Source organism: Ailuropoda melanoleuca, chromosome 4 (genome assembly GCF_002007445.2).
Source record: "Ailuropoda melanoleuca isolate Jingjing chromosome 4, ASM200744v2, whole genome shotgun sequence".
In the NCBI taxonomy this organism is placed as follows: domain Eukaryota; kingdom Metazoa; phylum Chordata; class Mammalia; order Carnivora; family Ursidae; genus Ailuropoda; species Ailuropoda melanoleuca.
In genome coordinates, this window is record NC_048221.1 from 52,711,510 (window position 1) to 52,723,934 (window position 12,425).

General features: G+C 39.5%; 1 protein-coding gene across 5 annotated transcripts in view; it reads right to left on the bottom strand.

The window, feature by feature from the left end:
• TMCC1 (transmembrane and coiled-coil domain family 1) overlaps positions 1-12,425 on the bottom strand; it is a 239,531-nt gene that overhangs the window by 164,520 nt on the left and 62,586 nt on the right. For 3 of the 5 annotated variants that reach the window (XM_034658806.1, XM_034658807.1, XM_034658808.1), the window contains one exon: positions 9,246-9,511. In XM_034658806.1, the coding sequence (XP_034514697.1) occupies positions 9,246-9,470 (225 nt within the window). In that variant the 5' untranslated portion in view covers positions 9,471-9,511. Of the gene's footprint in view, positions 1-9,245; positions 9,935-12,425 lie in introns of those variants that run through there. The other 2 variants (XM_002921248.4, XM_034658809.1) reach the window with 2 other exon arrangements.

The following is a 12,425-nucleotide window of genomic DNA, read 5'->3' on the forward strand; positions in this document are numbered from 1 at the left end:
CTCCCCCTGCTTGTGTTCCCTCTCTCGCTGGCTGTCTCTATCTCTGTCAAATAAATAAATAAAATCTTTAAAAAAAAAAAAAAAGATGATAGAGGGATGGTTCTCAGCTTTATTCCCCCCCTCTTTTTTTTTTAAAGATTATATTTATTTATTTGACAGAGATAGAGACAGCCAGCGAGAGAGGGAACACAAGCAGGGGGAGTGGGAGAGGAAGAAGCAGGCTCATAGCAGAAGAGCCTGATGTGGGGCCCGATCCCACAACACCGGGATCACGCCCTGAGCCGAAGGCAGACGCTTAACCGCTGTGCCACCCAGGCGCCCCTTATTCCCCTTTCTTAACTATAATTCTCTAATGTTATTTTGTAGTTAATGTGAGACTACAATTATGAACTCTCTTCCACCCCACCCTCAACCCATAATGCAGAAATAGCTCCACAGAGACTATATATTTAACTGGTTATCTCAGTAAATAGAAGAGGCCTTATTTTAGGCCCTGTAAGTAATTACTCCATTTTCTTATTATTTTGTTTAGATATGTGAGAATCCAGAAAGTCGCTGCTCGTATTTTAAGAATGGACAGTGTTAAAATAACTCTAAGGAATCATTACACTATTTTATTTCCACTGCTACTCATCTGAAAAAGAAGACAAGAATTATTTAAACGTAATAGCATAAGAAACTAAACAGGTAGAATAAAATCAGTCTTTGTCACTGCTCTTAGATTTCTGCCCTCATTCAAACAAGCTGATCTAGTTACCAATATCTGAAAAAAGAAAAAAACCTTTTTCTCCTTTTCTTGTCTCCTGCTTGACAGAACTGGTATTCTTCAATTCTCTGACATGATCAACAGGATAAAAAGGCAAGAATGCTAATAAACACAGAATCAGAAGGAACCCAGGGATCTGGACCTGGTATCCATAATTAGCTGTATAACCTCAAACAGGTTTTAACATCCTTGGGCCTGAAAAATGAGGAGTCTGATTAGGACTGTCCCTAAAGTTTAACAGTCTGAGTCTTTGCTAATCACCTGGCAACAGCCAGGATCTACTGGCTGAAAATCATTTGTGTTGCAAGGGACTCATTTTGTAACCCAAAGTTTCTAAATTCTCAACTTCCTCATTATTACAACTTTGAAATCTGAGTCAGGACTCCTTATCCCAGTTAGATGTTACTATGATAAAATGTATTTGTCAGTTCTTGATGAATATTTGACTTGATCTTTGGCTGGAGGTATGAATATTCTTATAACATATAAACCAATAAATCCTCGCTAATTCTTTTTACAAAGAGACTTGTCATAAGATTAATTTTTTTTGAGGGGGGGAGAGGCAGAGGGAGAGAAAGAGAATCTTAAGCAGACTCCACACCCAGCGCAGACCCCGATGCCAGGCCTGACCTCGCAACCCTGAGATCACGACCTGAGCCAAAATCAAGAGTCAGATGCTTAAACAACTGAGCCACCCAGGTGCCCCAAGATTAATTTTTAAAATCAAACATCTTTTATATATCTAAAATGATTCTATTTAGGAAAAGGGTATTTCAAAGTCCATCTATATATAAGAGACACAAATCAATGCAAATATATATTGTGACCCTGAAGTATAAAAGCTCCAAAGTGAAATCTAGTCTGCTTCTACTGACTGACAAGATCATAGGTCATAATGATGTAGTACCAAACAAATACTTACTAAGCCCAACATTGTGGTAACCTGCCAAAGTTGCCTATCTTTCTTGAGATAAAATATGTACTATGATCGGGGCGCCTGGGTGGTTCAGTCGTTAAGCGTCTGCCTTCGGCTCAGGGCGTGATCCCAGGGTCCTGGGATGGAGCCCGACATCAGGCTCCCTGCTCGCTGGTAGCCTGCTTCTTCCTCTCCCACTCCTCCTGCTTGTGTTCCCTCTCTCGCTGGCTATCTCTCTCCGTCAAATAAATAAAATCTTTTAAAAAAAATGTACTATGATCTTTGAAAAAAAGATCAATCTATTCTAGTGATTACCTTATATAATACATGATCCTGGCCTGTCCTTCTGTCTAGATTATCTATTTATCTACCTATGAGTCTTTGGAAACTAAAAGTCACAAGGGAAGAGTTTAACAGTGTTATGGATAAACAAAATAGTGGGACTCTGGATGCCGAAATTCTCCCCCACAACTAAGATTCAAGGCTACTGATAAAGTAACCCAAATCCCTTGTGAATAAAAGGAGAAAGCAGAAGTGAGGTCACATATTATATTGCTTTAGAGGTCTAATTACTCTGAAGTCTATATATGTTTTATAATGTAAAGGAAAAGGAGGTTAAATCTAACTTAAAGAGTGAACTCAACATTGTTTTATGTTAAGCCTTCATCACAAAAGCTGCTATTCCAAACAGAGGAATGTAACTCATATTTAAAAAAAAAAAAAAACCCACACCAAAAAACCTTTTAGAAGCATCCATATGTCAACTTTGCAAAACAAATTTACCAAGTTCAAGAACACCATAGGCATACCTTCAATTTCACCCTTATGACAACCATATTAAATATCAATATAAGATCATTAAGGATAATCAAAAAGTCTCTTGGGCTACTACATAAATATACTATATTAAAAGAAACATACACATTCTGGACCTCTGAACTAGGGTCATTAAACTTAAAGGTTACTTATTTTTGCAACCAAGTTTTGCTCTATAAAGTACCTTTAACAGAAGACAACTAAAAAGCCAAAATATATCTCCATCTCTGGCTTATTCCTACTTTTCCAAGCTCGTATTATTCCCTTGACAAGAAAAAATATTCCCTTGACAGTGTCACCTACCTGATCCTAAATACACAGAAAACAGAGATCTCTATTAGTACCCATCAAAAATTATAATTTTTCAGCTATTTTGTGGAAAATGGACATTATCTTACTACTCCTCCCAAACAAATCTTTAGGTTTTAAATTTTGTTTACCTTTAAGTTTTTAAAATTCTAATAGTCATTAAGTCTTATCTAGTCTTCTATTATCTATTCATTTCCATAGCTACGATTTCAATTTAATATTTACAAAGGGCACCCACTACGACTATATCATACTCACCGTACTTAATCCAGCTCATATCCTAATGATCTCCTGTGCTAGTTACTTCTCAAGTCATAATCCCTTATTTATTAATGTCTGTCCACAGAACAGTCATCCCCTGACTTCCACCTGCTGATCTTGGCCTAGGGGCACCACCTGGTGGTCAGCGATAGGAACTACCCCTCTCACCACCCCATTTCTTCCCCACTGGAAGAGCAGCGCTCCTAAGCTCTTAGGTTTTAAACGCTCACAGCTCAACTAATTCAATCTTAGAGATCTCCCGGGGCGCCTGGGTGGCTCAGTCGTTAAGCGTCTGCCTTCAGCTCAGGGCGTGATCCCAGAGTCCTCGGATTGAGCCCCGCATCAGGCTCCCTGCTCCCCTGGGAAGACTGCTTCTTCCTCTCCCACTCCCCCTGCTTGTGTTCCCTCTCTCGCTGTCTCTCTCTGTCAAATGAATAAATAAAATCTTAAAAAAAAAAAAATCTTAAGAGATCTCCCTTTTGGGAGTGACTGGGTGGCTCAGTCAGTTAGGCCTCTTAGTACTGATCTCAGCTCAGGTCTTGATCTCAGGGTTTTGAGTTCAAGCCCTGCGTGGAGCCTACTTAAACAACAACAACAACAAAAAAACAGAACAAAACTCCCTTTCATATGAACAGAGCTGGATGCCATCCTGCTGTGATTTACCAGGGAGGCAGAGTCCCTTATTTATAAACCCTGGGTAATCCTCAAACTCTAAATCTACATATTATCTCAATAATTTTAAGAATGAGATTGAGAATGAGAAAGAATGGGGTTTTTGAGAGCTAATCCAAAGATGGACTCCAGAAGCCACTGAGCTCTCTGTGCCTCTGTCAGTGTTAGCCTTGGTGAGAAGTCCTTCTGGGCATTCCCAGCCCCGATTCCACCTTATGGAGATATGGGCCCAGGAAAGCAGCCTGGAATTGCTTCTGCTCCTGATGTGCCAGCATGGAGGCAGAAAAAGCAGCCCGGGGTGGTGGGGGGCAGTGCTACATGGGACCTCCAGTATGGGGAAAGGTGACAAGCAGTGACTTTCCCTTGTCCTCCGCCCACAGCTACCCAATTCTGTTTCATGGAAAATTCATATGTAGACCTGGAAATCATGACTCTATCGGGTTGGTTCAGCCTTTTCAGTGTGAAATCATCCTAACACTTGAGCTCTTAGCCACCGGAGGGGATTACCAGGAAGAGTAATCCTACCTCCCTTTCCACCCTATCTGCCTGCCCCAACCCTTCTTTTCTCTAATTTCCAGATCCAGCCAGGCATTACAAAAAAATTCTCCTTCTCTCTGTCCATACTGTAAGTAACCCACTAAACTTCCCTAACTGCAGCCTAATAAAGATACACTCATTTTTCTAAGTTCACCTATTAACAGGAAAATGCTACAGTGAGCTCTGAAGTGATAGTAACCTTAATAGAGAACTAGGATGACTAACCTTGAACTTTCCCTTCATTAGCTTCCAAAGTTTGCATCTACCTTCACATTTCCCTTTTATTAATAAGCTTATTCTTTCTCAGAATTAATGGCAAAAAAAAATCTCATTTACTGTTAATGTTTTATAAAATAAGGGGTATTTAAATAGCACTGGTTAGTATTATTTCACTAGTTACCACTCTAATTGTGAAATAGTGTATAATATTTCACCTAGATTTTGGAGCAATGGAATTTTGGGACCAGTCTGGGATCTACAAACCATTTCTAACCCTGACACTCAAAAGGACTTTTCCCACAGACATAAACAATTATATGTTGTTTTATAAGCTGGTAGATGCTTACACTACATGACAATAACTTCTCAGCTTAGCTCCCTGATACCTTAGCTGTTTCTTTCCTATTTTATTCCATCTTGAACATGACTATTTTAAAAAATACGTTTTCAACATGCAAACCACCTGTCAAAAATCCACACTGAGGGCTCCCTATTTCCGATCACATCATCCAAATTATTTAGTTGCATATTTATAATACTAAATCAAAGCCCTCTCCTCTAAACAGAAATTTTAAAAATACATAATTATGCACTCTTCCAATCTTCTCACTTTACTTCCTCTAACATTTTACTACTCCTCATTCTGGTTAGGCTTAGGGTTCTAGGGAGGAAATAAAGAAAGATAACACATGGTCCTAGCCCTCCAGAGACTCACATTTGGGGTTTAGTTTTGTTCTTCTCCAAGAAGGAAAAGGAGTGCATCTCAGGGCACCTGGGTGGCAAAGTCTAAGCATCCGACTCTTGATTTCAACTCTGGTCATGATCTCAGAGTCATGAGATCAAGCCCCATGTTGAGCTCCACTCTGGGCATGGAGCCTGCTTGCGATTCTCTCTCTCCCTCCTCCCTCACCTCCCATGCGTGCGCACGCTCTCTCTCTCCCTCTCTCTCACTCTCTCTCTCTTTCTCTCTCTCATAAGCAAGCAAACAAACAAGCACATCTCAGCTATTTTGAAACTTGAAATCTGCATGTATTGTGTTGTCTTAGGATGGAGAAGATCTGTACTTACTGTGGCTCATATTCCTAAGACATCCTCCAAGGAGCACATGCTCTATAAAGTCCCTCTCAATAACATGACCCCATACTTAGCTCTCCCTTCTCTGAACTTCTACTGCCCCTAACTCAGTAACATCTGATTTTATATTGTTCTCTCTATTGAAGCTTTTAACCACAAGGATGGGTTATAATTATGCTGTAGATACTATCAGACCCCCAGGTGGCCAAGCGGAGCCTAGAGTGACTGGATCAACTGCCCTGGCTATGAACATGTCATCACTTTACCTACTGCTGTGCTGGACATATATTTTAATTTTCTATGTGTGCCATGAAAAAAATTGGGAAGTACAAGTTTAATTTGTGGCACTTTCAAATTAGAAGTGACTTATTATTTAGTACAATTAACTTCACCTGAAAACTGAAGGAAATCAAACCTATGGAATTTAGTTTGTTTAAGGTCACACTGATATTTAATAACAGAAACAAGTCATTCTCAGAATCTAAAACCGCAGGCCCCTGACTTCTGGGCTTGATTACACATCACACTGCTTCTTTAGTTGCCACTTACGTAAATCGTAAATCTTGCCACCCCCTGACTGTAAGGTGTTTGAGAATAAGGCTGTAACACAATTTATATGTAGCTCTCATATCTCTCAAAGTGCTAATCTCCAACTTAGACGTACTAAAGAGATAGTTATTGGTGGAATAAAAAGTCTTCAGAATAAAGAAATGTCCCATTTAATGAAAAAGACAATTTCAATTTCCATATTTAGAAATGTATCTGAACAGTATAAGTGTTTATGTTTATTCAAGTATATACATAAATAGAATGTGAAAAAGTGGACAAAGACACTTTGGGAGAAAAGGTAACTGAAACTATACCTTGGATCGCTTCTCGGCCTTTTGGCTAAGATCAAGTGTAGTGAAACTATACCTTGGAACAGGCAACTGACATGACTATCCTAAAAGCTACATATAAAGATCTAAGTTTGTTAAAAAACAAGACAATTGGCTTAAAATGGAGTCACTTATACTAAGCCCCACATTATCAAACTGAGAAACGGTTTTACCTCTCCCAGAAAGGTTCTCTTAAACTAACAAATCAGGAATTACCCGATCAGTATTAGTTAGGTAATGTGCCTGGTAACTCCTGGATTCCCTGCGGGGAAAGTAACACAGCAATATCAATCCGATTTTTGCCTAATGAAACTTTCTTGTATCTCGTCCTTTCTGTCTATAAAACTTTGTACATGGGGCACCTGGGTGGCTCAGTCAGTTAAGCATCTGCCTTCGGCTCAGGTCATGATCCCAGGGTCCTGGGATCGAGTCTCACATCAGGCTCCCTGCTCAGTGGGGAGCCTGCTTCTCCCTCTGCCTGCTGCTCCCCCTGCTTGTGCGCGCTCTCTCTCTCTCATATAAATAAATAAAATCTTAAAAAAAAAAAAAAAACCTTCGTACAGCTCTTCAGAGCTCCTAAATTTGCTATAATGGATGCTGTCCAAGTTACGAACTCAAGAATCAGGCTCTGCACTCAGCATGGAGTCTGCTTGAGACTCTCTCTCCCTCTGTACCTCCCCACTGTGCTTGCACATGCATGCTTGTACTCGCTCTCTCTTTCTAAAATAAATAAATAAATTTTTTTAAAAAAAGATTTTATTTAGGGGCGCCTGGGTGGCACAGCGGTTAAGCGTCTGCCTTCGGCTCAGGGCGTGATCCCAGCGTTATGGGATCGAGTCCCACATCAGGCTCTTCCGCACTGAGCCTGCTTCTTCCTTTCTCACTCCCCCTGCTTGTGTTCCCTCTCTCGCTGGCTGTCTCTATCTCTGTCGAATAAATAAATTAAAAAATCTTAAAAAAAAAAAAAAGATTGTATTTATTTATTTGACAGAGACAGCCAGCGAGAGAGGGAAAACAAGCAGGGGGAGTGGGAGAAGAAGAAGCAGGCTCCCAGCGGAGCAGGGAGCCCGATGCGGGGCTCAATCCCAGGACTCCAGGATCATGCACACCCTGAGCCGAAGGCAGACACTTAACAGACTGAGCCACCCAGGCACTCCCCTAAAATAAATAAATAAATCTTTTTTAAAAAGTCTTAGTGTTCTCTGGTACAGACTAAGATGAATTACATAGTTGTACTCTAGTCTATATTGTCAACATTTTTATCCTTGTCAATGACCAAATATTTTTTTATTTCAAATATAACTATATGCACATAAATATGTATTACTTTTCCTCATTTATACCTTTAATTTCAATGATCTGAATCTTTATTCTCATGATCACATTATTCTGGTGGATATGTTATCCAGACAGGCTTAACTCCTTGAAGTGATTTACTGTCCAATACTTGTTGCCTGTTTTTAATGTCACATTTAAATAGGAGAGGTCTAAAGGTACTCAATTCAATATTTGGATTTCCAGGCTAAATACCCAGTAAAATAAATTTACCTGTGCCAGAAACAGACACAGAATGAAAGCGATCGACTAATCATCAAAACCTTAAAGAATACATAAAAGTAAAGCCAAAAGACAGCAAGATGGCAATTTATAGGGCAGACCTGGACCATAAATGTGTTGTTTGGCTTCCATAATATGTCAAAAATCAAGAGATTACTAAGCTATATTTCAAGTTTCTCTTGAAAAATCAGAAGGCCTGGCAAGACTGGGCTCATAGTCCTAAATCACAACAATCAGCTAAAGCAAAGAAGATACTGCCCCTTTAGACAGCACTTGTACTCTTCAGTTTGTCCAAGTCATGTAACACAAGTTCACTCATTGTCACTTCCTGCCTGGTTACATGTAACTGTTTTCAAACCCTAGCAGAACTATTTCTTCTATATGCCTCAAATAACCATAACTAAGACATGGAAGTGAAAGTTATATGAAAAGAGTTTCCCCTAAATTTGTTAAGCCTAGTTGTCCCATCCAGGCAGACCTAAAAAACCTGTTCATTAAGAGTAAATAATAGGGGCAACTTGTGGCTCAGTTCGTTGAGCGTCCAACTCTTGGTTTCAGCTCAGATACTGATCTCAGGGTCATGAGATAAAAACCCTGCATCAGGCTCCATGCTCAAGCAGTGCAGAGTCTGCTTGTCTCTCTTCCTCCCTCCTTCCTCTCCCCATTCACACACTCGCGCTCTCTCAAAAATTTTTAAAAATCTTAAAAAAAAAAAAAGTAAATTTTAAGAATGCATATGCTCAACTACAGAATGCAAATGTATATCAAATGCCAATGATGTAGTACAGTGTATATGAAAATTATAAGCAATTTAGTATATTTCCGTGCTAAGCACAGAAAAACCCAGATTCTAGAACTTCCTTGTCTTCATTAATGTAAGAAAGTCAATTCATGTGCAAAACCAAAACAAGAACAAACAAACCATCTTTGCTCCTCTACCATAAAACTGAGCCTTTTAACATAAAACACATGAAGGATACTGAAGGTTTTAGCAAAAGGGTAAAACAAAATATAGCAATGTGTTAGGAAGCAAATAGGAATATAATATAAGCATCCATTCGTTAGCTAGAATAAATATTATTCATCCCATTTATTTAATGAAAAAGTAAATAAATAAAACTATTTTTTCCTACAACTTTGAGGTACTTGCTGTGATACGTCTTTTTAGTTACCAAAGAGAAGTGTGGAGAATCCTAACTCGAAGAACAGTAAGAAGAAAAAGGAAATCTAGCAGACTTACCCGATCCGCAGTTGCCTCATCCCCTGGCAGACATGCAGCAGCAGCAGCACAAGCTATTTCCATCATAGCAGAGCTGGTTGGAGCATCAGTTGTGGATGAAGACCTGGGTCGGCCTGACTGCATAACAGTTGCCATCTCCTGGCCAGATTTCCTGTTGATTTGGGGACTTCCCTTTGGGGCCTCTGGTTTGCCCCGCCTACTATGTAAGCTCGTCCCTCTCTTCATCTTGGGTGGCACTCGGATCTGCTGCAGGACACGATTCAGAGCTGTGGGGTGGGTGGGGACACCATCAATCTCAGCACATGGGTTCTGGCTTTCCAGATCCATTTCAGGTTCTGGATCTGCCTGAATTTGTTGCACATCGTGTGGAGACACTGATGACCTCCTGCGCTGGTGCTGGAAGAGATGCTTCAAGCCTTGGCCAATCACATTAATGTTCTCCAAAGCATTGTGGGTCATTTTAGACAACTTTTGTTCTGATTCTGTCTGCTTTCTGGCCTCTGCATCTTGGGATTTGCCTCCAGGATCAGGGTCCTCATATAACTGTTCACTGCCCGAAGGCTCCATCAGTAGACTTAATACGCTTATTTGCAAACTCAAAAGTTCTAAACACACCAAGACTGTCAAATTAGGTAGGCATTTGCTTCAACAGTAACTACACATGCAGCTGTGAGACGGAGGCTTCATGCCTAGCTAATGTTTAAAAAAAAAAAAAAAAAAGAAAGAAAAGAAAAGAGCCTCTTATTATAAATGCATGCAAAATCTCCAGTGTTAAAGAAAAACATGCCACTAGCCAAACAAATAGGCACTATCATTAAGCAATCTTTAATCAGAAGATTAAAAGACAGTTTTCTAGATAGTGGGTAATGATTATTTTCTAGAATAGGAGAAAAAGCTCAGAAACAAGTACACAGCAAATTAAAACAGCAATGCTTTAAAAAAATCCCTACGAGTTTCAATATATGAAGAATTGGATACTAGAGGAATTATCTTGGAATGGAAACCATAATAACAGTTGACAGAATAGCCACTACTTGGGAAATCACAAGGGAACAGATTATTCAATATGTACAGTGTAGCTGAGGCAATTTAATTCCTCTCACTCATAACCACAGTTAATTGTACATATGCTGAAACTCAGCAAAGTAAATTCAAAGAATAATACTGAAAAGTGGATATCCTAATTCAACTGTATGTGGATTTTAATGGAAAAGAGGAATTTCTTGTTACCATTCATATTTATCAAGGTCACTGGTAAACAGGGGTGACAGGTTTGCTCTACTGAAAGGAAAATGGAACTAAAAATCTCGTAAGCTGAATTCTCTGCTGAAGCACAAATGACCATCTGGCACCATATGAGCAAATGATCCAGACAGAATCTGTCTTCAGAGAGACTAGAGCTTTGCTCAGTACCAGCTATCAAGAAAAGAGATTCAGAGTCACTCCAGAGGTGGAGAACAAGAGGCAAGATAGTTTATATCTCAAACGGACAAGCGTTGGACAGTTGGAGTCAGTCCCCAGCCCCACCCTACCCTGCAAAAAAAGAAAAGAGATTCAAAGAAATCCCTTTCTCTGAATAGTGTCATCTCTGACAGAAGTTTCCCACATATCCACACAAATTCAAAAGCAAAGAAGTAACACAGTAACTGTGTATGATGGAAGAGTAGAGAAAAAGAAAGGTCAAAATGCAACCACACACCAATATTAAATGCGGGAAATTAAAAGAAAGCTGAAACTAAGAAATATAAAGTCAACATAACTGCCAAAGTTATGGAAATCACATGCAAAAAAAGAGGAGGGGAAGATGGCAGGGGTTAGATTTTTCTCAATGGAAAGAAATAGGTAGTAATTTTGTATTGAGTTTTTGCAAATGTATGTTTGTATTAATGCACAGAACCTGCTAGAGAGGACAAAATATGGTATAGGAAGTTATTTCCCTATTTTCCCTCAACCTTTTGTTCAACAAGCTTTAAAACTCCCTACGCTACTAAGTACTCTGAACAGCCTAAGTCACTACCAATGAGGCCCTCTGATGGTCATGTTCTGGGGATATGGAAACTCCTTGCCACCAGATAGCAAATCTAAAAGGCATAAATTAGCTAGATGTAAGAGTTCACTGTGAACTCAAGGCTGCTGGAGCTTAGAGGCATGGGCATGCAAACCTGCTAGAGTCTTCCTCACGGTAACTACTCTCAGAAGACCTTCTTACCATGTATATGGTACTGTCATTGTGCCTCTGCTGTCCATATTTTTTCATGCCTATTTTCCTACCTCCTGACCTCTTCGTGACTGAGGACCATAAACACTGTGACAGACTTAAAGACTTTTGTCTCTCACCAGTACCTTCCTACTTTCTAAATACCACAAAATTCTTTGCTCCCAAACCAGGCAAATGAGTAGCAGTCGTGAGAATGGGAAATTTCACTGCCTTTTGCTCAAATTCTTTGTGGCCACGCTGAAATCCTGCCACACCACTGGGGCTTCTTACCCTTGTCCTGATTGTGCACTGCTTTTGTTTTTTCCTCTTCCCATTGGGGGAGCCCAAAAAGAATCCCTTAATCCTTATTACGTTAATGACTGTCTTGGCCTCTACTGGAGTTTTCTGGGGCTCCTTGACAGCAAAAATGCTGCCAATAGTATATGTATTTAATTATACTCCCTTTCCCTCATGAGTTTGTAGAGCAGACTAATAGTTATTGAATTATTTCCACTCGGCATAGCATTGAGCTCCTCAGAGAATAAGAGCCACGTAACCAAGATAATCCAGTAACTAATCTCTGCTTATACTGGGCAGTTTAGATCCTAAGAAGATGGGAGGATGTGAAAGCAGCAGACTGATAATAAGGAAGTAATTTACTCTTTTCCTTATTTGTATTGTATTAGCTAAATAATACAAATGACTTTTTTGTTGTTTTTGGAAACAAAAAATGTAAAAGAAGTTCCTCCATCAGAGTAAAAGATACCATGATTAAAGGAATTAAAGGTCAAGGTTAGCTGGAAAACCAAATGACCTACTTGTCTTGTATATAAAGAGATTAACTGTAAACTTGGGGGGTTTTTTTGGGCAGTGTTATAAACTTATCAACCAGGCATCTGCTTCTTATTAAAAAGAAAGAAAGAAAGAAAGAAAGAAAGAAAGAAAGAAAGAAAGAAAGAAAGAAAGAAAGAAAGAAAGAAAAA